This window comes from Mchenga conophoros, linkage group LG5 (assembly GCF_057382185.1).
Source record: "Mchenga conophoros isolate Kocher_MC1m ecotype Shallow Benthic linkage group LG5, M_conophoros_male_GT1.1, whole genome shotgun sequence".
Taxonomy (NCBI): Eukaryota; Metazoa; Chordata; class Actinopteri; order Cichliformes; family Cichlidae; genus Mchenga; species Mchenga conophoros.
This window is the reverse complement of record NC_140530.1, coordinates 16,498,862-16,522,491: the sequence shown is the minus strand read 5'-3', so window position 1 is coordinate 16,522,491 and position 23,630 is coordinate 16,498,862. Positions and strand designations below refer to the sequence as shown.

Sequence of the window (23,630 nt, the reverse complement as noted above, 5' to 3'; positions counted from 1 at the left end):
AGTTTCACTTTTTATTGTGAAACAGCTAGTGAAGGTTCTTACATACAGATCCCTCAAAATAAAACTTAAGTTTTTTAATACAAAAAATATATTTTAAATTTGTTTGGTTTCTTTTTTGTATTAGTTGACAAAAAAATGCATCAACAGTTGAGGAATTACAGCCATTTTATACTTAGACCCTGTTTCTGAGGTTTAAAATTAATTAGCCAAACTAAGATAATTACAATATACAAGGATTGTTTTCAGTGTTTTGAATGAAATCTTTTGCAGTCAGTGACTGTGTAAAGCACAGGTCTCGAACTCCAGGCCTCGAGGGCCAGTGTCCGGCAGGTCTTAGATGTGTCCTTGATCCAACTCAGCTGATTTAAATGTCTAAATGACCTCCTCAACATGTCTTGAAGTTCTCCACAGGCCTGGTAATGAACTAATCATTTGATTCAAGTGTGTTGACCCAGGGTGAGATCTAAAACCTGCAGGACACTGGCCCTCAAGGCCTGGAGTTCGACACCTGTGGTGTAAAGTCTTGAAACCATGGACATCATGTATCATGTATCTTCCTGGTCGAGATGCTCTGCAGGCTTTTACATCAGCCACCTTTCTTTCGCATTATTCTTCGATTCAGTTGTGAAGCACCGTCCAATCAGTTTTTCAACATTTGGAGTATAAGCAGAGTGTATAGGCCTGTATACTTGAGAATCCTGCTGCTTCCATCAGCAGCCACACATACCCAAGCCATAATACTGCCTCCACCATGTTTGTCAGATAATGTAGTATGCCTCAAATAATGACCCGTTTCTGTCCTCCATACTTTTCTCTTTCCATTATTCTGGTAAAGTCATCTGTCCAAAGAATTTTTTCCAGAACTGTGCAGGCTCTTTCTAGAAAAAAGTCTTTTCCAGCCTTCCTGTTTTTATAATCAGCATTTTGAATCTTGTTGTAAACTCCTTCTCCAATCATAAAAACATGATTGCAGATCTTGACAGTGATGCGCCTGTCCTTGACTCGTAAAGTTATTTTTCTTAAACAATGGAAATAATTCTATAATTATCCACTTTAGCTGTCTCCTGTGGTCTTTCAATCCTTCTGTTCCTGCTGAACTGATCAGTGGATTCCTTCTTCTAAATCATGAAACAGATTGCCAATTTGGCTGCTCCGAAGGTTTTTTGCTCTCTCTGATCAGTTTATTTTAGATTTTCAGCCTAGTCATGGAATCCCTCACTTATATTAGTAAAAAGTTATGAAACACAAATTCAATACTTTGAATAAATTTAAGACATTACATCTGCATTACTTCTCATCAAATAAGGGAGCAGGCCTAACCTGGTCATGAAAGTACTTGCCAATTGTTTAGTTAATTCTGAGCCTCTGAAAATGGGAGACTGTGTATATAAACAGGCCTTTTTGACAAAGGATGATGCCTTCAATTTATTTTTTGCTAACATGTGTATGGTATCATGAGCACAAAACTAAACCAGTTACGCTGCGTTTGCAATACGGTTTACTAATACTAATTAGATATTATTGAAATACCATAGTTGAAAGACAAGAAAAACAAAAACTGCAAAGAGTCGGCAACTTTCTGAATACAACAGTTTAATTGTACTGATTCGTAACAAAAATACCCCTCCCACTCCTCCCCCACATTTTTCCCCCTTGCCACTCAGTTATAAGTCCCGGTCAGACTCCTGTACAGACACGTACAGATACTGAGAGACGTAAAGAAAAATTATTGGATCGTATATAGAAACTGCTTCTGCACTGCAATTTTGAATGCAGCAAATAATGAGAATGTACGGATAGAAAGTTGTGGCTGCTTTGTGACATTCGGCCCAGGTGCGCCTTCACACCCTCTTCCCTCGTGCCCAGAACTGAAACCGAGACCAAGTCTTTCCTGCTCTAGATGTCCTTGATTACCTCCTCCAGCTCCTCTTTGGAATACATGTGGAAGGTCTTACCAGGCTCTACTGTTGCCAGCTGTAGAGGAGACAGATTAAGAAAGTATGTGTGAAAAACAACCATTTAGACAACAGCAGGTCTTTGCAACTTAAGTCCAAATAACACAGCTGATTTGGTTGGAAATGGACAGATACAACCTTCTGGCATCAAGTATCAGAGTGGGACAAACCTCAATGTTGGTGGCGTTGAGCTTCTCCTCCATCACCTGCTTCAGAATGGTGAGAGATGACTTGATGGCTTCTTTTAATGTCATGGACTGTCAGATTTCCAGAGACAGGGAAAGACAAAAAGACAAAACTATTCAAATCTGCGTGTCCATAGTTTTCACAACATACACCCGTCCATCATGGAGAAATTCTGACTATATTCTAGGGCTGCCACAAACGATTATTTTGATAGTTGACTAGTCACCGATTATTTTTGCGATTAGTCGACTAATCAGATCATGCATCCATTGGACGTAAAACGTCCAGCTTATTGCACCAGCAGCATCTGCTCTTATATAACTATCATTAGCTTACAGCTTTAAGTGTTTAAGGTATGTGCTAACTAAAAATAAAGACAAGATGATAGTTTATTAAATTTTAATGAAATTTGCAGATTGTTTCGGTAGAGTTTAATAAACTCCTTGCTATCTAAAATATAACAGGACACCGGAGTATATTCTCGAGCATCTCACACTTCTGATAATCAGTTGTCTGCTTGACATTTATTCAGCTGTGTAAAAACTATAACTTTAATCTCAGCCAAACCGATTTACAGTGTTGGGGAGTAACGGAATACATGTACCGCCGTTACGTATTTAAAATACAAAATATGAGCAACTGTATTCCGTTACAGTTACCGTTTAAAAAGGTGGCATTTAGAATACAGTTACTTTGTTGAAATAAATGGATTACACGGCGGTACTTTCCTGTTTCATATTGTTGCGGGTCAGGACTGTTTGGGTTTTGTTTGACAGCTGTTCTGTTGTTCCAGGCGGCAGCGTTACGGTTGCCATGGTTACAGGATGACACGCTCTCTGCGACTGTGTTTCCTGGGTGAGAGAGCGGTGCCTTTTTGTTGTTGTTGTGCTAAGCTAATAGGCAGAATGCTACAGGCATAGCCCCAATTATTGCATAGCCCTAAAGAATGTAGCCTCATGGGCAGTGTAGTCCATGCTGCAGGGAGAATGGACTGCGTTATGTGTCTGTGAGCGCGAGGAGGGAGAAAAGGAGCTGTCATCGAGGAGAAAAGGGAGCTGGAAGCATGTAAATATAATAATAACCACTGCAGCTAAGAAGAGTGCCAGATGAGCCCAGTTGTAAGTAAGCTATTAAGACTCGACTGTACGCTGTGTTCGTGTTTTCCTCCGAAACAATCCGATTGTTCAGTCTGACGTCACTAGCCGTGTCTGGACCTAAACTCCGCTGCAGGTCCATATATCAAACGATCACTATGGCATTACTGAGAGTTGAAAAACTGTCTAAAGTCTTTCATCTTTAATAAAATGATCAGCGTTCTGCTCTACCAGGTGTAACAATTCATGAAAACGGAATTTATGACATTTAACGGAGTTAGAAGTTAGAAGCTAGCGAGCTAACTTCCTGCTATCTAAATACAATATAGCATGTCCTGACTGCGGGGTTTTGGAAACAAATTAAAAAGTACAGCTCTGTTATCACTTCCAACATAAATGAAGACAGAAAATTAAACAGCAGTGACGTTTGTAGGGTTACTGAAGTTTGGCTAGCTGGTATATAATGATGTGCTACGTGGCCGCTAGCGACACAGCTATGTTAGCATAATATAAACAAGATAACTTTTTTTTCCACTGATAAAAGTTAACGTGAGTGTTCTCAGTGGTCAGGAACAAATGTAATCACATGGCAGGATGCTGTAAAAGGACCAAACTTCAGCCAGGAGAACAACTGAGATAATCCATCCACAATACGAGGTTAGTCATTCATATACTGCTGCATGGGCTGGGCTGTAGTTACATCCTAAGGTTTTAAAAACTGAGCTTAAATAAATGATTAGCGGTAATAAAAGCCGAGGGAGGTCAACAGTGATCTCTGACTGTTTTAGAAGCTTTTTGAGATTAAATAGAAGAAAATACATAACATTAAACATGTTAACAACACAAAAGCCATATTAAACGCAGACTACTTTAGGCCCGGAAGTAGGATTCGTCGCGTCATCACTGAACAACCGGATAAGTTCCGTTGGAGCAGCCTTTCAACGCCTCTCTCTGTCTCTGGCTAGCAAAGTTGACCCAGACAACATGCCGTATTCTGTAATCTGTAGTGGAATACATTTTAAAAGTAACCTTCCCAACACTGCCGATTTACTCAGGAACAAATAAAATACTGAAAAAAGCCAAACAATAACATTTTTAAGTTATCTAAGTGACTTACATATCATGTTTAACCTGAGTAGCAAAAGACGGCGGTGGGTTTGAAAACGATTTGCTGGGAGTCCAGTGTTCTCACGGGCTCTAGTGAGCCTTGCCCCCGGCTAGCTATCGAGCTAGTGGGTAACAGACGTCTCCGAAAACGTCGGAGCGCTTTTGAAAATATGTGGTGTCTTGAAAAACTGAGCAGATATTTGAGGTTTATACAGTTACATTCTCGCCTGAAAATATGTTAAACGTTTAATTTTGTGACCCAGAAAGAATAATAAGAGTAGTATTAAAACTAACTAGCTGTCGCCATAGACTACGTGCACGTTAGCATATGCTACTTCCGGTGCGGAAACTCCTGTGGGGAGCTTTGTTTCCAGTGTCCTATTCACGCCTTGTTTACGGTCCAAAACAAGTTAAGCAAATGAATGAATCAAGCGGTGATTTACATTTCTATAGATGTCTTGGGCATTTACCCAATATATCTGTAAATGATGTTCATCGACTTGTCGATATTTTTTCCCCACGTCTCAGGGCAAAAGAGAAAATGGATTCAAATGTTATATTTCTCAGCTGTCCCTCATTTATCGCGGGTGTTATGTTCTAAAAATAACCAGCGATAGGTGAAATCAAGTAGCTAATTTTATTTTTTGACGGTGCAAAACGTTTCGTCGACATCGTGGACATACAGTACTGCACTTCAGAGTCACACTGCTAGCGATCGATGCAGCGATTCTATACTGTACAGGAGAGAGGTCACGGAGGAGATTGTCTGCAGCGATCAGGACACAATGTGATGTAAAAAAAAAAAATAAAAATAAGCATGCAAACTTGCACTAAAAAATCCGCGAAACAGCGAGGTGAAAGGTGAACCGCGTTATAGCGAGGGACCGCTGTAATTTTGAAGGTAAGTCACAACATACCCTTCGTAAATACTAATGTATAGAAACCGTTACCAGCAATCGTTCAGCAATTTTTCATTTTTTGCTTTTTTGATCATTAGATTTTTTTTATGACACAACAGTGGTGAGTGTTCCCACCTTCTGGAGCAGAAGGTGGGAACACTCACCACTGTTGTGTCATAAACTTAACGCGATCTTTCCCTTTTCGAGTTTTGGACATGATTTTGGAGTATATCTTCGCAGTAGCGATTGACCGCAAAGTAAAGCTACCGGAAATGTACAACCCCACATCCGGTCTCAAACCAGGAAGTTAGCATTTTCTTGTGCACAGGGTCTATTGTTGGAAACTGTTGGAAACTGTGCTATGAATTCTGGGACAGAGCTACTTCTTCTTCTTCGGGGTTTAACGGCAGCTGGCATCCTTATACATGCAGTGCTGGCATCCTTATACATGCAGTGCTGCCATCTTCTGTTTCCGTTATTACACTCTTAAATCCTGCTACTTATTCCTGCGTCTTTTGTGATCTTACAAAGCTTCAAACGACGCGTCGACTATTAAATCAGTCGTCGACAATTTTGATAGTCGACGTAATCTTGACTAGTTGACTAATCGTGGCAGCCCTACTATATTCAAAATGTTAAATGACCTGAGTCAAACCTTCCCTGTAACTCTTTAAGGCGTGGGACATATTTTAAATTGTCCCTTGCCAGCTAAGCCATATATTAAATTATAAATGCCTGTGAGTGTAGTATACATAAGTAAAACACAAAAATTGTATGTTCTCGCCATTTATGACCATTTAATACCAGACATAAATGTCTAAAATATGTCTGTCAACATTTTTCAATACTTCTCTGTGCTGACTGATTTATTTCATGTTCCTTAAACGTCGCTTAACCAAAACCTAAATTAGTCAGCACAGCGATCATTCATCCCAGCCACAAGTTTATGGTTATTCCACAAACCAGGAACTGCATCACTGTTTAGTGGACGAGCGCAGACAGACAGATGTGGCATCTCCAGAAATTTTGTTTTAAATATTTCAGCTGAAGCTTTGGGAAGCTGAGACAGGTTTTTTTTCTACATTTCTTGGGTGCTGTGGCCAAAGTAGCTTAAGAGTGTGTTTTTTTTTTTACCTTTTTTTTTTTTTTTTTTTAAGAACTTCTGGTTTCCCATCTTGGACAAATGTCCAAGAAAACTATTTGTATGTTTGTAGCAACAGAGTGATGGAAGTTGAGACACTGATATTGAAATATCCTCATCAGCTGTAACTTGTCTTGTACCAGCTAAGTGGACTCAATCTGACCGCTGAAGCAGGCTGTGTTCCAGCATGACATGGGAGTGTGAAGAAAACACAGGAGTACCGTACTTAACTGGATAACATGAGTGAATTACACAGCGTGTAATGCAGGCATATGGTTGGTACAATGCTATGGTATCATGGCTGTTATTACCTTGTGGTAGACCTCTTGCAGAGAGCTCTGTGCTCCCTCAGATGCAGAACCGATGGCCCGAGCATCACACTGCACAAAAGTTCCTGATGGGTCCATGTGATACCTGTATTACACACACAAAAAAAACGATACATGTGTTTAAGCAAAGCAAGCAAATATCCCTTAAATTTTAAAATAATAAACAATTATCTTGACATACAGCTGAGGTCCTTTTTCATCAACTCCCCCAAACAGAAGCGCTACACCAAAAGGTCGACTCTGTTTAAAACAAAGCAAAGACACAAATAGAAGTTAAACATCAAACTTTTTAGGTCTGCATCTCAAAATTAAAACACAAACACTGGCTGAGTGACTCACCATGGCACCAGGGTCTGCATCTTCCTCACCAAACTGCAGCGCCAGGTTGGACACAGCCTGAGTCACACTCTCCACTGTCATCGTCTCATTGTAAGTGAACCAGTGGTTCTGAAACAGAGCACATATAGGTTAACCGCAGATAAACACAGCACTCTAAATATGCCTTATACAGCGCTGTGCTCTGAAATCATACCTGTGTTTCCACTCTTGCTTTGTCGATAAGAGTCTTGGCATCAGCTATCAAGCCGCTCATGGCACAGCCTAAGACGTGAAAAGAAAGAAAACTAAATTGCATTTATCTTTCACAAGCTGTGGCCTAAAGCAAGACTCTTCACCATCAAAGTGAGACAAACGAGATGAAATTTCGTGTAATCCGAAGGAAAGCTTTACTGTGCAAGAATGTGGATGATTAAAATTTGTCTGAAACAGCTACAACAACAGTGTGAAAATTAAAGTTGAGGACTTGATTTGCTTAGCTTTGCGAGACAGTGTTCTGACTAATTTAAGCCACTTATACCAAAGAGTTTTTGCTGAAGCAAAGGAAAGAGAATCATTTCTCGAGGTGTTTTTTTTAAAAAGATGAATACTCTCCCTTAAACAGAGGGAGGCAAAAAAAAAAACCCCAAAACAAAACAAAAAAAACGACACACTGACAATCACAAAATATTTGGGGGAAAAAAAAGAAAAGAGAACTTTAAGATATTTTCACCAATCTTTACATGGAGTAGCCCAGTGATATTCTCTGGTTTAAAGTACTATTAATGGCACTTTGTTTACTTAAAATGTTTATTTATCTATTTTCTGCTTTACAGTCTTGCAAAGGGACCAAATAATAAAGAGATGATGCTTTCAAAAATAATTTCATTAACAGCTTTAATTTGGTCTATATTGTCACACAAACTATATCAGCCAAAAAACTAAATCTAATAATATTTGGTTTAAGCAATGCTTGGTTTAAATGGCTCTGATTTAATTGCAAAAATATTTAAAATCAGTGCTCTGAAGTAAATCAGAGAGGGTCTGGCTGGAATCTTTTTTAAGATTTAATGAATTCACATGGAATGACTCTTTAGGTTGTTTCAATCTATTGATCTAGACGGTTTCAGTTGCTTTTGTCCACATTTCTCTTTTTTGTAAGGGAATAAAAGTTTTTGGAAATTGAAGTGTACATTCAATTAATAATAATATTTTCTGGGCTAAAAAGAAAATAATAAATATTTTTGCTTTTCTTTTTCTTTAACAATATTGCACTGGATTTCTGTGTAAAAAAAACAAAAACAATAACATGCATTTCAAGTCCAATTTTAATCAAAGAATCAATTAACTGGTTTAGCTGACTGGATATCTTTTCTCATTACAAAAAACAGCCAGTAATATTATGTCAACAAAAGCCTTAATCCTTTGTCATGGTCCATTTCCACTTACCAATGTGACTATCAATCTCCACGATCTTCTCAATGCTGTTGGGCTCCATCAGGGGAGAGGTGATCCTCTTCTCCACAGCCAGACATACCCCTTCTGAAGTCTGGATACCGATGGCTGTGGAGCCCAACTAGAAGAGCAAAGCCAGGCCAAAGAAAATAGATGAGCTCGAATATAATCACTTTGTTTAATAACCGCGCAGAAATAGTTAAAGATTCCTGTGAAGTACTCACTTTTATTGCCTCTATGGCATATTCAACCTGGAACAATCTTCCCTCAGGAGAAAATGTGTTCACACCTCTGGAAAACAGAAATTAAAGTTTAGAAATTTTAACAACGATTAATATATTAAAGATAGCTGTAAACGTTATTTTTCACTATTATTATTTGCACGTCTATTACCTCATAACAGTAAAGTAAATAAACGCTCAGCTTGAAAAGGATGGCATACCGAAAGTGAAAGCAAACCAACTTTTTCCTAACATTGATTATTAGCTGCTAGCTGATACAAGCTGTAGAGACACTGTTACAATAAGGGTTTAACGAAATCAGTATTTTCTATATTTTCTTTCGGCGTTTAACCGGGCTTTCTTTCTCGGGTAGACAATAAAACACCTGTGTGCTCTCGTTCGTTTGTTCATTTCCCTCTGTTAAGCGCTCAATAAATGACAAAGCAGTTTGTGCTGCACCTACCTGTCATATTCCGATCTGGTCAAAAACATCTTTTAACGTTAAACGCAGGATCTAGAAAAAGATAGATGCGTTATTTGCGTAAGATTAATGTACAGTACCAACAAGTTAAAGCAAATATTGAGAGCTGATTCTAGTTTTTGGTTTCAAGTTTGCTGTGACACCGGGTTATCTGCTAGCTGCAGTTAGCGGTGATACCGAGCAGGCGTGCTAGCTAACAGCGCAACCAATTACACAATTAACTGCATATTAGACACAAATATACATCAAACATCAAAATTCCATCAGTTTAACAATGTCCGGGGAAATATATGTGTACAATTTCCCAGTATTATTCAAAATAACTTCACTTGCCCGGCTCGTTTACCTTCAGCCAAAAACCCTTCAATGAGTTCGCTTGTTTCAGAGGAAGCGTTTGGTGTGTTACATCCAAACGCGCCGGTTGTTAGCAATTCCCTAACTAACGTTCCGCGTCTCCAAGTCAAAATATACTTCATTAAATTAACTTTATTTATGTACTCTGAATTTAAACGCTTTTGATTTTGTGGTTGTTATTATGTGTTTTTACTTGTAAAATTCAAAAACAAGAAAGCACATTATAATACTGGTATTTGTGAAAAATTAGGAAAAATAAAGCTGGGTAATGTTGCCTGAAAACACGATGTTGTTTCCTACAATCATAATTTTTCTTTTTGTCTGAAGACAAATTGTTAATGAAATTTACTGAAGACAAATAATTGTTCCAATTCGTGCAAATCAGAATAACAAGAATACAACTTAACAAAAACAGACAAAGGTAATGATCGTTGGGTGCCATGCGTTTGCGTACATGTATTATGCAACATTACACGACTGGTGAGTACAGTTTCCCATATGGTCTAGCGGTTAGGATTCCTGGTTTTCACCCAGGCGGCCCGGGTTCGACTCCCGGTATGGGAACGCCTCTTTTGTGACGATGGGATTTTAATGTCTTTCACGTGAATGTCGAACTTGGCCTTCGTAGTGACAAAATGGCACAATGGGCTCCAAAACACAGTATAATTTATTAAATTATTGTGGTCACTTGAGAGCGGAACCAACCGCTGGGTGTCGTTATTGAGCTGAATTAGAAGAGACGATGACCTGTTGATTTGTCTGATTTCTTCATCAGGTTAAATGCCCCAAAATATAAAATATTTTGCGCCTATCGAGATTAGTCGTCGTTAAGTTATCTGCTATGCTCTTGGAAATGATTGTTTGGCTTACTATGCTGAGTGCTACTGGAAAAATAGTGTGGCTTTTGAAATGTGCTCTAATACGAATACCAATATGTCACCACTGCAAAAGTAATGATGTACAGCTATTAACACAACTTAGTGGAAAAGTAAGAGAATGTAAGTGTAAAAACAAAAGTCTCTCTTGAGATTTTTTTATTGTAGGCTAATTAGTCGGGGGTTTGTGAGAGGAGGTTTACTTGGCGGTGTCGGGTTTCATTTCCCGGCTGATTTCAGTTCCGCTCGGTTCTGTTTTGGTTCTGTGGTGAAGCTCTAACTTAATGCTGTGGCAGCGAAGGTCTCTCCAAACTCTGAAATGTGACTAACCTTGACGGGTTGCTGTTGCGAACAGACAGGCTGGACATATTTTCTCATGCTCAGGGCGGACTGCCAGGTGCAGAACACTGACTTATCGGCTTAAAACTGAAAAGATGAAAACCAAGAGGGACGACATCATTTTTCAGACTCTCCTCTTGATCCACAGTAAGTAGGCTGGAGTGAAGCACTGTTTTGCTTTTGTTGCAAGCGTGGATAGACTTTGCATTCGTGAGTTAAAGTATTTTAGAAGTTGGACTCAGCAGTGGAGAACACTCTAAAGAAATTAAAAATATATTTTACTAAGTAACTTTTCCTCGTTTTTCCTTTTGTTCTGAGGTGAAAGAACGTTTGAAAGATTTGTTAAAGATTTGTTTGTTTGTTTCTAGTGTCGTTAAGGTAGATTGATGTATTTGACCTTTCTGGGCTGATTTTAAAACCAGACTTCCGTCCACACTTACAGCGCAGATACATTCTTCGGAGATGAGAAACACTGAGGGAGGGTTCATTTCAATCAGGCCTAACTGCACAGTACAAAAACAAAGCCCAAAAGGGTTTCCAGATAGCAATATATATTAGTTTACACCGGCAGTAAATTGCCTACACACACACATGCACACACATACATGCATTTTCAGATGCAGGGACCTACAGATTTGGTCTGAATATCTGTTTAAGTGATTAACCCTTTTGCTTATTTCTACTGTTTTTTGTTTTGTTTTTTCAGTCCCTGTGGCCTGCTTCTTCACTGCAGGTAGGTTTCTCCTTGTGTGTGTGCACATGTGATCTATGTGTCCATGAGTACTAAAAATGTTACACCCTGTCTGTCCTTTGTCAGTGTCATGTCAGGCTGAGAGCAGCAGCGTGGTTGTGGCAGGTTATAATGTGAGCTCCCGCGCTGGTTCAAAGCTGGTGCTGCAGTGTGTGAGCAGCCGGATGGTGTGGACCAGGGACAGGGTGAGAGACAGGCAGAGGGTGATCCACTGGGATATGTACCGGGCTTATCCGGACTACGCCATGGAAAGGGTAGTGGACATGTTCTCAGCAGGAGAACAAAGGATGTACAACTCCTACAATCTGGGCAGGGTTGGTCTCAACCCGACAGCCTTCAAAGATGGAAACTTCTCCCTGGTTATCAAAGGTCTCACACACACATACAGACACATTCTGTTTTTGTCTTTCATGTGTAACTGTAACTGGCCAACATTACTTTGTTGGTGTGTCTCACTGTGGCTTTGCTTGTTATGTTCTTATAACAAATATTTCAGATCACATATTAAGTATGTAGACAAATATTTTAAAAGAAAGGTGAATCATTGCCACTGAAATGCAGTTAAAATCAAAGACCATCTAGATATTTGTTAGGGTAGAAAGCCAAATGCATCCTGACACACTCCCCTCACAATCAGATATCATCCCCTTATCACCTCTCTTCCATGCAGAGGTATGGCTAAATTGCATCAGTGTGACCACTATACTGTTACAGGGCAACCATGTCTTCTAATAGAGGCAGTCGGTCTGGCTATGATTAAAATCATTAAAGCTCTGTGTGGAAATTTTTCAAGTGATTTAGTTCGGTATTTGTCTCTGATTTCCCGTCAGTGCGCAACTGGTCCCCATTGCCACCCCATTACCAAAAACTAAAATGCCCAGTTTACATAGATTACCATCCAACACCAAATCTCAAACACAGAGTCAACAAAGGTTTCACAGATACCTAAATGCCACACAAAGGAATAAATATGAAGCCTCTATAAACTACATTACTTGATAATGAAAAAAAAATGCCATTAAATCTAAAAGGTTTTGGAAAAAGGTTTGCTTTAATATGAAGTTTGCACTTCTGTTTCCTAAGTGGCCATGCTTGATTTGCTGTACTTCTACATGTGATGACAGATGTGACGATGAATGACCGAGGTCTGTACTCCTGCAACCTCCACCATCTCTACTGCAACTTTTACGAGACAGTCAGAGTCCAGCTCAATGTCACTAAATCACGTATGTATCACACTCTATCAGCTATCAGCACGTGAGCTGAAGTACATTAGTATTAATCCACAAACCCCTTTGACTTGTTTTTGCCACAAAGGCCGTAAAGAACAGCGATACTGGAATGGGCATAATGCCGTGTTCGTGGTGCTGCTTGGGAGCACTGCAGTGCTGCCGTGCACCAACCGACGTAGTGTGTGGACAGACTGGAGCGACCAGGAGGAGGATCAGCAGGTGTTTCTACTTGTTTCCCGAGACAGATCAAGAGCTAACATTTGTTTTTAACATTACAATTGACATGTACATGTCCTGGTTAATCTGCTTTGGATTATTTCTTTGAACTGTTTTTCCAGGGTGTAACAATTGTACAGCATACATGTTTAATGACTTTAATGACAAGAACTGAGTGCAAATCACTCTTTTTGGCAGAAATGGTAGAGGTTATTTAATTGGTTGATTGAGATATCTTTTAAGCATAGTCCTCAAATTTCAATGAGGTGAGTTCGGGAATTTGGGAAGGCCATTCCAGTTGCTTAATGTTAATCTACTTTATTTATTCCAAAACCAGTTTTGACGTGTTTGGGATCATTTTCCTGTTGAAACACCGAACTGTGTCCAAGTTTCAACCATTTAGCTGATGATTTGAGGTGAATTTGAAGAATTTGGAGGCAATCCTCCTTCTTTCTTATTCCATCTACTTTGTACAATGTACCGGTACCACTAGCAGCAACACAGCCCCAGAGCATGATGGTCACCACCGTGCTTGACAGTTGGTACAATGTTCTTAGGTTTGAAAGCCTTACCTTTAACTCTTCAACCATCCCGCTTCTCATTATATCCAAAGAGTTTAATGTTTGTCTCATCTGACCGTCTTATTTTTCTCCAGAAGGCATTTGACTGGTCCATATGGACAGCTGCAAAAAAAAGAGTTTATTTTGGAGCAGGAGCTTCCTTCTTGGTCGGCACCCTCTCTGTACATGGTGATTTAAAATTCACTTCACCATGGACAGTGATGCTGGTCTTCCAGCAGTTTCCAGTTAATGTCAGGCTTGATGCTTGGTGATTCCTGGGTTGTTCCAGAACATCCTCACCAATTTCCTCTCATCAGAGGGAAACTGTCATGGTCTGGGTCTGATGACCCAGAGCTCATGTATTTCTTGTATATGTTTTTCCATATGTTATGGTGGTTTTCTCTCCCTTTTTGTCCTTTCTCCCTGGGTGCTCCCGGATGTTTTGGGGTCGCTGAGGGGACTGCGACCCGGAAGTGTTCCTGCACTGGGGACTGCCGCACCTGCCGCCCATTAGCCCTCACCAGCTGCAGCTGATGGCTTCATGAGGGGCGCCTTATTTAAGAAGGTGGCGGAGCCCCAGTCGGCGCGGGATCATACTAAGTCGAACCTGTTAAGTACCTCCGTAGATTAGTGCGTTGTGATCGGCTTCGCTACTAAAGGCTGCCTGCTGAGCTGTGTGTGTTTTTGTGTCACCAGGAGTCGGGAGTCAGGAACGTCGTCACGAGGGGAAATCACAGAGTGGAATCGGGTTTTTGGAGTTGTCACCTTTTCACTGCTATGGACACGTGCACTGTGTGGGATTCTTGGAGGAATCGCCACAGGAGTCACAGTGCTTGAATTGTATATAGTTGTCGTTTCTGTCCACTCGCCATAAATAAATCCACTGTCCTTCACTTGAGTCTCGCGTTTGGGCCCTACTTTCTCTACAACTCCACGGTCTGCCGTCGCAGCCCGTGACAGAAACTGTCTTTGCCCAAACTGACCCAAATTGCCTTTGCCAAGACAGTTTGGGTCTTTGCCCACATCTTGGCAAATTAATAATGCATCCAAATAACTTGTACATACATAAAGTTGTTTTAAGTGATGATTTTGGATTAAGCAGTTGTTTTAGAAATGGCTCCAAGAGACCTTACTTGTGTGAATCTACAGTTCTCCTTGTTAGATTTTCACTGAGTTCCTTGGAGTTTCCTGTTGTTCTGAGTATTGGTCAGTCCAATGGATGCTGCCAAACAAATCCTTTTTATGTTGCCAAAGATAAACTATCAGTTGTCATCAATCATGATCACAAACAAAAAGTTAAACAAGGGGTTAATAGGCCTTGGCATTGTTAAAAGACATTGTAGAACTTTCAGCACTACTTATTAAAAGATTGAATTAAGTGTGTGTTGACTCGAGGATTTGAGAAAATCCTAAATAAATTCAGAACTTGTGCACCCTGTTCTTGTTGTTTTGTTTTTTGTTTTAATCATTAAAGATGTATGCTGTACAATCATTCCACCCTGGAAAAGAAATCATTAAAAGTCCAAAATTATGATTGCATTCATGCTCATAATTAACATGTGTAAATGTTTGACTACAATTGTACATTAACTGATATATCTGGCTCTTTAGGTGGTTCACTGGGACCGTCAGGCTCCAGGAATTTCCCATGACCGAGCTGACCGGCTTGTGGACCTGTACGCCTCTGGGGAGCAGCGGAGCTATGGACCTCTGTTCCTTCAGAGGAAGATGAATATCAGCAATCACGCCTTCTCCGAAGGAGACTTCTCACTCACCATATCTGATCTGCAGGTGCGTATGTGTGAGCTTTTTAAAAGAGAGCTACTTAAACAAAAGTGGTATAGGCTCACTTCTCATGAGGTTCATCTGTGCTTTAACAAATCTGTGGTCCAATGCTCTTGGCATAAAAGCGTCTGCAAAAGCGTGTATTTGTGTGTATACATGTAAACAGTGTTTCCAGAACAGATGAAACTCTCATTAGTAATGCATCTCTTTTCAAGTCAAACTTTATTGCTCCACTGGGAAAAATGAGGTTTTAAACCACAATATGTTGGGCAACCAATGCAGTTTTAAAAAAACCCAACAGCAACAGTTATTGCCATTTGTTATAATAGCAAGCAGATCTCATAAATCATAACATTTCATTTATATACAGGCTCGGGAAACTAGCTACAAAAAACCATAGGCAGATGTTTTCAAAATTAACACAATTTTTTTTCTCAGATATCAGTTGTGTGTAACGGCACAACTTCTCTGATGCATGAAAACAGATATGTTTAACATGGGCCTAATTTTTTTCTTTTCTCTGTCTTACATACAGCTGTGGTCAGGCATTTACATGCACTCATGAATGCTTTTAATGCTTTCTTTAAACTGTCCTGTGTTTCCAGCGTTTAATGACTGTACAACATGTAAAATCTTCAATAACTTTTAAAAAAATAAGATTTTGATGCACAGTTTAAATTGATTTCGGATTTTCTTGAATTCACAGAGTGCCCTTAAAGGAGCTAAAACAGCTTGTTTCATACAGAGCATGAACTGAGGGGGTGTTTGAAAAAATCTGTATCAACAATTCACTTCTGACTCTTGCACAAATGTATTTTTGACAAATCCCAGATGTTGCTAAATTCTGCTGTTCAACTCTGTGGTGAAAGTAAACAGGTTTGCCTGTTAGTCTATTGAGCAATATTGTTTTTTTTAGTCTTGCACATGTAGGACCCAAGGAATTGATAATAATTTATGATTTTGTCATACATTTTTTTTCCCTTTCTGGTGATTTGTAGTTAGTAGCATTGTTCAGCTGTTATTCTCACCATTATAAAGCCCAAAGATCCTTAGCTGACTACCCCAGTGTTTCGATTGCACTTTGGATCTGATGTAATGACCATCATGATCATTGTCAAGTAACGCTTTTAATTCATGGCCAAATTTGTGTCAGGAAACAATTTTTAAGGAGGTGGCGCAGGGAGAAAAGGCTAAGGTATGCCAAATTATAAAAGAACAGGGTTAGGAGAGGGGCACAACAGTGAGTATCTAGAGCTATCTGTAAAACATGGTACAGCCTCTGTCATGGTTTCCTGCTGCATTTCAGCCAGTGGTGTTGGGAATCTTGTCAAAGACCCACAGATGTTATTGGACGGATCCATGATGCAATACATCTGGAAAGCATGACATTATTCTAAACACACTGACAATGCAGTAAAAACATACCTGGATAGAAAAACGCCCAATGCAACACTATCAGTCATGGCCCAGACCTCAACATTATTGAAGCAGTGTTGGATCATTGTGGCCGAGAATAGAACAAAATTCTGGAGAGCTATTCCTGAGAACTACTTTAAAAAATGACCCGAAAAAAAGCTTTCTTTAGAGAGTTCAGGCTGTGTTGAAGAATAATAGTGGTCATACTAAATATTGACTTTCAAGCTTATTATTATTATGTACAAACTGTTTTTGTCTTATGGTAAATGGCCTGTATTTGTATAGCGCTTTACTAGTCCCTAAGGACCCCAAAGCACTTTACACAACCAGTCATCCACCCAGACATTCACACACTGGTGATGGCAAGCTACATTGTAGCCACAGCCTCCCTGGGGTACACTGACAAAGGCCACCGGGCCCTCTGGCCACCACCAGTAGGCAACGGGCGAAGTGTCTTGCCCAAGGACACAAGACCGAGACTGTCCAAGCCGGGGCTCGAACCGGCAACAAGGCGAACTCCCCACTCTTGAGCCACGATCGCTCCTAATATACTCTATCTCCATTTATAATAACCTATGGACCTATTTCACATTTTCCTAGCAAAATATGAAGAAATGAGGAATTGCTTAAGACTTTTGCACAGTACTGTATAATCACAGAGCTTTACTCTTATTCAAGAAAGTCTTGGGTCATTCCATGAAAAATGAGTGAGGACCTCCTATCTAATCTTCTCAGAACCAGCTGATTTCTTTTCTACTGTAATTTTACTAGTGTTAATGATGCGACGCAAAATTTTACTGCCAGATTGAAGATTTGCAGCTTGTAAGTCATGTAATATTTTTTTCCAGCATTTTTGAGCCTGTATCGATCCCTTGTTGAGTACAGAGGATGGATAAAACACATTTAATCTCACAATCTAAGACCAAAATCTTTTTTTTAGATCAGATCAGCCACTGGGATGGGCTTAGGTGGGGTGGCTGATATAAAACAATCTAGCAACATTTGATTACGGGCTTATTTTCTAGCCACGATTCATTACACAGTGAAAATAAAATATTGATGTGAAAAAAATCTTTAAAGAGAATTCAATCTTTTAATAAACTTGGATTTAATTTCTATTAAATTCATTATATTTGTATAGTTCATATTGTTAATATTAATAGAGTTTGTACTGATGCCCTTTGTACAATCTCGGTCCTATTTTTCACTCTTCTTTGATATTTTCTTCCATTTGTCTGTCTGCTAACAACAACCCATTTTAGGGTTTTGACTTTATATACATATAGTTTAATGTGTATTTGTGTTCTGACAGCCAGCAGACCAGGGGCTGTATTCCTGCCACCTCCACCATCATTACTGCGGTCTCCACGAGAGAAGAGTATTTCAGGTCACAGTGGAGCCTTCGCTGGTTAAGCCAACAATGCCGGCTAAATCACTGCCCAGCGAAGACAAGGGTAACTCACAAAAACACAAACACACAGTCTCTTTCTTCCTGCTCTTGTCAGCATGAGTATCTTAGCAGAGAAAATGTTTTATGACCTGGTGGATTTGAACTATCATGTGTACGATTAGGAGAAGGGGAAACATACACATCTGCTCTTTCCTTCACTCATCCCGTCTTGTTTTGTCCTCATTCACTGACTCACACTCTACAAAAGAAGTAGCAGCAGAGGAAGAAAAAAAAGAAAGGGTGTGGGTGAAGAGACCCTCTTATTTCTTGCACTGTCAGCTTCTTTGATGCCAGGCCTTTTAACCTCCGCCAAAACCCTCTAAGCCTCACCCTCGCCACTTTTCACGTTTGTCTAAATTTCACGTATGTGTGTAGTTGCACATTTAAGGTTTGTAGGGATTGCTCTGTCCACACAAATTTCTCAACTCTTTGCCTGGTCTGAAAAGTTCTTTCGTTGGGTGGACATCAGTAAAAGAGAAAAGACACAGTGGAGAGGAGGAGGAGGGGTGTTTGGCACGATGGCTTGCCAGCAGCCTACCTCAAATTCCTCGATAATGAGAGAGTTTCTGGTGCATGGGTTTGTTTTTCCAGAAGGTAACTGAAGCAAAGTTGCTAATGGCACATGTATCAGTGTGGGAAAATCATTGAGACGGCTTTAGAAATGGCTGAGTCCATCTGTGTGTGTAAATATGTGTGTGTGCCTAAAGTTCATGCCAAGAAGACCGATCTCATTTCAGTGGAATCTCTTGCATACAGTCACAGGACTGAAGTCCAGATCTGCCCACTCAATTAATCCTTCGCTCCCAGAGCTGTAATAATAAAGTAGGATTTTATCCACGGGAATGGTGCTGGTTTATCTGTTTTGTTGCCTGCTCCTCTGCACTCTCAGACATTACAGTAGTCTACTGCAGTATTATGTCTTCCTATCTCTCTCGTTTCGTCTGTCTGCTGCCGTGTTGACTTTGGCTCTCTCCACGCATTCAGCAAGAATTTGTCTCACTCATTACCCCACTTTTGTTTGCCTTCTGCTGGGTCTTTCTTATTTTTCTGCTTTGATGAGCTCGCCTGACTTTTTCCCTTCACATATAAAGAAAGGAGCCATTTTCTGCAGCTTTTGGACAAGAACAGGAAGCGTGCCTCATCTGCAAAACAGCTGGTCACACAAGACGAAAGTCAAACTGAAAGGTAGACAGAGGGAGAAAGAGAGGAAAGAAGAACAAGAAGGGAGCGAGGAATTTGTTGATGAAATGGGGTCGATGAGATGTAGGTCACCCTTTCCCTCCCTCCCTCCCATTAGAGTTATTTATCCGTGGAGTTTTAGCACCGTCATTGCGGCCAGTTTGAATAAAAACACACATGTTCTCATGTCAGGGGAGGAAAAAAGTCTTTATAAAACAATCAGAGGATTTATAACGTCGATGTGTTTTGTTTTTATGTTTTCTTTTTTGTGTCCATGTGCTGTGTTTGGGATGTCTGCTAGAAATCTTTTCTAGCTTTATTCTGTGAGGCATACCTCTGGAGAAACATCTCATCGTCTCCTTCCTCTCCCTCGGCTCTCACTGCTTCCTTCACTTCTCTCGCGCTTGTCGCTTTTCTGTGTTTTACTGCCAGGAAAAGTAAATCAGAGCATGACAGTCTGGATCTCATTTTGGCTTTAATATGTTGAGTCTGAGGTCCGCAGCTGCCTCCTGCCTTGCACTTTTTTAACTCTTTTTTTTTTTTTTTCCTTATGAAGCTAAATGAAACCAGACTCGCCTTGATCCTCTCTTTGTGAATACTCAGCAGAACCGTGCTGAGATAGAAAAAAGACGACTAATTATTTCTCACTTCCATAACGTGTTTTGCATGTCGTACAGCAGGAAATCTAGTACAACATGTGTAGGATAAAAAAAAAAAGGTCGTCTCATGTGAGCCATGCCACCGGATGTACCAGCAAGGAGAGCGTGTCTTTATGGTGTAAACACAAAATACTAACAACAAGATGAGTCTCAGCAGAAATCTGTGGGGGGGTTTTTTTTTCTTTTCCCTCCAAGTCTTTAGCCGGTACACTGTCCAAAACAAAAAACAATGTGACACTCACGACAGGAGTAATGTCTGTTCAAATGGAAGCTCCGGTCTTGTTTACTACATCTGTAAACCACGTAATGACACACCGGTTTGTTTGTGAGGGAAAAGATGAAGAACAGATGAAAAAGAAATGCTGACTGCTGTCACTCTTCTATTGCTCAGAGACAGCTAAGGCTGAATCACCGCGAGTCATCACCGTCATCTTGCCTGAGCAAAGGCACCACTTTCTCCTGCCTCTGGGCTACGTCCTCACCTCCTTCCTGCTCCTGGCATTTGTTGTCCTCATCATCGTTGTCATCGTACGACGACGCACGACCAAAGGTGTGAAGCTGACGGCTGATTTCAGATAAATCACTCAGAATCTGCTTTTTTCCCCCCTTCTTTTGAATCTCATTAAATGTTCTTGTGTTTGCAGAAATGTATCCTCAGTCGTATATGGGGTGAGTGCTGACAATACACACAGACACACACACATATAACCGCTTTCTTCACCCACGTGTGTCCCCCTCACTGTGATAGGCCCAGCAGAAGTCAGAGCTGCTCAGATGAGTTTGAGATGGACGTTACTGAGGTGAATGTGTGCAGCCCGGAGGAAAGAAGATTCGGTGAGTTAAGAGAAAGAAAAGAGTGGAGTGTAAAAAAATATTGGTTCATCTCTCAGATGGGATAAGATGTGGTCTTTCTGTGTTTAGACTACAAGAACAACCTGCTGAAAGAAAAAGCCCACGTGAAAACTCAGCCAAAATTCATTGATCTCGACAAAGGTACACAGACACATGCGAACATCTATCATAAATCACCTGACACTCTCTTCCTCAAACTCAATCCATCTTTCTTTCTTGCAGAGATGCAGAAGTTCTCTAAGTGAAATAAAAGAAGTGGAACTGGAGTCACTGGCTGGTCCAGAGGCTGCGCTCCAAGCTAAACACCTCCATACCGTCTTCTGTCCTGTCAGGAGAGATGCCGCAGAGAGAAACGCAGTGTTGCAAAAATCTGTGTTGTGACATTCAGAAAAAGAACACTGAGGTTTTGTGTTGCCAAATTGTAGATATTAGATACAAACAGGACTGTGAAAAAGTATACGCCCCCTTCCTCATTTCTTAGTTTGTTTGTGTATTTGTCACACTTACATGTTTTAGATCATCAAACAAATTTTACTATTAGACAAAGATAATCAGAGTAAATACAAAATCCAGTTTTCACATGGTGATTTCATTTATTAATTGGTTTAAAAAAGAAATATCCAAAAATGCTCTGGGATTCCAGTGAGCCAGAGTGAGAGCCATTATCCACAAACGGAGGATAATGGACTTGGACCAGTGCTGAACTTTACTAGGAGTGGCTGCCCCACTAAAATTGCTCCAAGAGCGCATCGACAACTCAGGGCAACTCCAGGAGTTCACAAAAGAACCCAGAACAACATTTAAAGAGCTGCAGACCTCACTTTTCTTAGTTAAGGTCAGAGTTCATGATTCAACAGTTGGGAAAAAAATAATAAGACTGAGCAAAAATGGCATCCATGGGAGAGCTCCAAGGAGAAAACCACAGCTGACTGAACACAACAAAAATCTCATCTCACATTTGGAAAATATTCTGTGGACAAAGGCTGAACTTTTTGGAAGGTTTCAGTCCCGTTACATGTTGTGTAAATCTAAAACAGCATTTCATAAAGAGAACATGGTGGTGGCAGTGTTGGCTAATCGATGGAACCATTAATTCTGCTCTCTACCTAAAAATCCCGTCTGATCGTCAGTTCGTGTTTTCGCAACAGGACAATGGTCCAAAACACATTAGCAAGGCCACCTCTGAAATGTTTAAAAAAGTGTTTTGGAGTGGCCTAGTCAAAGTCGGGACTTGAATCGGATTGAGATGCGTGGGCCAAAATTCCTCCACACTGGTGTCAAAGACTCATCGACAATGATCACAACCACTTGATTGTGAAACTTGATTGCCTAATAACTGGTTGTGCCACAATGAGGGTGAATACTTTTTCACACAGGGCCGGCTTGGTTTGGATCACTTTTTTCCCCTTAATAAATAAAATCATCATTTAAAAATTCAGGTTATCTTTGTTTGATGATCTGAAACATATAGCTGTGACAAATATGCAAAAAAATCCTAAGAAATGAGGAAGAGGGAAAATTCTTTTTCACTGCACTAAGATTGACCTGGCTGCGAAAGGAAGGAGAAATGTGTGCACAGATCGCACAGAACTGACTCACTTCTGAGTTGGTTAAGATAAAGTTCCAGCCTGAATCATTATTCCTTTAGTTAGAAAGTTTTTATGCTGATTTTGCTCTTTTTCTTTTCCTCCCATAAGCGCCACTGAAGTGTTACCATAACTCTGCACTGCGTCCAGTAGCTGCTGACTAACTGTATGCTCACTCACCACCAAGCAGAATATGTGAAACGTTCTGTTTTGTATCCACGCTCTGATGCAGATATTTTTTATTGTACACTTGCTTAGTGGGCATCACCCTGCTTCTTTTTTCCTCTGTGAATGTAGGAGGCGTGTTTCACAGCAGTTTCTCTTACCCTTTGTTGGATTTAGTCATGTTATAACCAGTATAGCAACCGTCTCACACAACTTCAAACAACGCAGTTAAATCAAAATACAAACCAGCTGGTTAAACAACGCTGTTGTAAATTCTCTGCTGTCACTGCTGCTGTTACTGTGTGAAATCAAAATACTGCATTCAGCCAAGTGGCTCCTGGTACTTACAGGCAGGCGTTTTTATTACAGTTAAAACCACCAAAAAATCTGGAAGGTGAAATTTTATTGTTTCCACTCTGTGTGAGAATAGATGTTTACCTCACTTTCTATTTTTGGGCTTCATCTTCGTTCATCCCACAAGTAGTGCCCATTGTGGAAAAGGAAGTTAGAGAGCAGAAGTTCTTAGCCATTTAAAAACTCCTGGGTTTCTGCTTTCACTTGTCTGAGCAGACCTTGTACCCCGGTTTTATTATTATTATTATTATTGTAATATTCTGATGTTGCTTGCTGTATTTGTATTTGACGGCATCAACTTGATTTCTCTCGTGTGTTGTGCGCCCCCTAGCTTAGTCTGCATTAACTACTACAAAGTAAAATCCCAGCATTACAGTGTCTAAGACATAAAGGAGGACACCATCCTACTTGCAGTACTCTGTGTGAATAACACTCCACTCTTAAAGAAAAAAAGATTGCTGTTACATCTGCTGTGGCTTTTGCTTTTCTCAGTTAGCCATGCTTGATACTAATTTAACTACCTATTGTTGTGTTGTACTGTACTGCTAATCCAGTAAAAATGAAAAACAAAAGACAGACTGTGTGTTGCTGTGTAGTTTCATTTCTAAGCCAGCAGATATGATCTCTCCAGCATTTCCTGCTCTGCCCAGGAGTCTCCTCAAATGACAAAATAT

At 40.2% G+C, this 23,630-nt stretch overlaps 2 protein-coding genes, 1 long non-coding RNA gene and 1 other non-coding gene across 6 annotated transcripts; 3 read left to right on the top strand and 1 right to left on the bottom strand.

The window, feature by feature from the left end:
- Positions 1-1,584: 1,584 nt before the first annotated feature.
- Positions 1,585-9,616, bottom strand: psma5 (proteasome 20S subunit alpha 5). 2 transcript variants are annotated; one of them, XM_085273631.1, is made up of 10 exons: positions 9,530-9,616; positions 9,166-9,216; positions 8,706-8,772; positions 8,476-8,602; positions 7,244-7,311; positions 7,051-7,158; positions 6,893-6,951; positions 6,694-6,796; positions 2,126-2,212; positions 1,585-1,974 (listed from the first exon to the last, which is right to left on the bottom strand). In XM_085273631.1, exons 2-10 carry the CDS (start codon positions 9,192-9,194, stop codon positions 1,897-1,899), a joined length of 726 nt encoding a protein of 241 aa, XP_085129757.1. In that variant the 5' UTR covers positions 9,195-9,216; positions 9,530-9,616; the 3' UTR covers positions 1,585-1,896. The 2 variants fall into 2 exon arrangements, with proteins under 2 accessions (XP_085129757.1, XP_085129758.1); XM_085273632.1 differs by having other exon boundaries at positions 9,517-9,568.
- LOC146574192 (matrix remodeling-associated protein 8-like) lies at positions 3,035-23,528 on the top strand. 2 transcript variants are annotated; one of them, XM_085273630.1, is made up of 12 exons: positions 3,035-3,259; positions 11,458-11,484; positions 11,569-11,871; positions 12,627-12,728; positions 12,820-12,953; positions 15,122-15,301; positions 18,024-18,165; positions 20,391-20,549; positions 20,644-20,668; positions 20,748-20,833; positions 20,921-20,992; positions 21,074-23,528. In XM_085273630.1, the coding sequence occupies exons 3-12, from the start codon at positions 11,667-11,669 to the stop codon at positions 21,094-21,096; spliced, it is 1,128 nt and encodes a 375-aa protein (XP_085129756.1). In that variant the 5' UTR covers positions 3,035-3,259; positions 11,458-11,484; positions 11,569-11,666; the 3' UTR covers positions 21,097-23,528. The 2 variants fall into 2 exon arrangements, with proteins under 2 accessions (XP_085129756.1, XP_085129755.1); XM_085273629.1 differs by lacking the exon at positions 3,035-3,259 and adding an exon at positions 10,523-10,898.
- trnae-uuc (transfer RNA glutamic acid (anticodon UUC)) lies at positions 10,030-10,101 on the top strand. Its single transcript has one exon. It is a non-coding gene; the product is annotated as a tRNA-Glu (tRNA).
- On the top strand, positions 12,962-14,408 carry LOC146574193 (uncharacterized). The gene is made up of 2 exons (XR_014892457.1): positions 12,962-14,119; positions 14,207-14,408. It is a non-coding gene; the product is annotated as an uncharacterized LOC146574193 (long non-coding RNA).
- Positions 23,529-23,630: the final 102 nt, after the last annotated feature.

Excerpts from the sequence above, each read along its gene's own strand:
- psma5 (XM_085273631.1), bottom strand. The coding sequence starts at position 9,194 with ATGTTTTTGACCAGATCGGAATATGACAG. Across the intron at positions 8,603-8,705 it reads ATGCCATAGAGGCAATAAAA|TTGGGCTCCACAGCCATCGG; the intron begins GTGAGTACTTCA and ends TTGCTCTTCTAG. Across the intron at positions 6,797-6,892 it reads GATGAAAAAGGACCTCAGCT|GTATCACATGGACCCATCAG; the intron begins GTATGTCAAGAT and ends TGTGTAATACAG.
- LOC146574192 (XM_085273629.1), top strand. The coding sequence starts at position 10,847 with ATGAAAACCAAGAGGGACGACATCATTTTTCAGACTCTCCTCTTGATC. Across the intron at positions 15,302-18,023 it reads TCACCATATCTGATCTGCAG|CCAGCAGACCAGGGGCTGTA; the intron begins GTGCGTATGTGT and ends GTGTTCTGACAG. Across the intron at positions 20,550-20,643 it reads ACGACGACGCACGACCAAAG|AAATGTATCCTCAGTCGTAT; the intron begins GTGTGAAGCTGA and ends TTGTGTTTGCAG.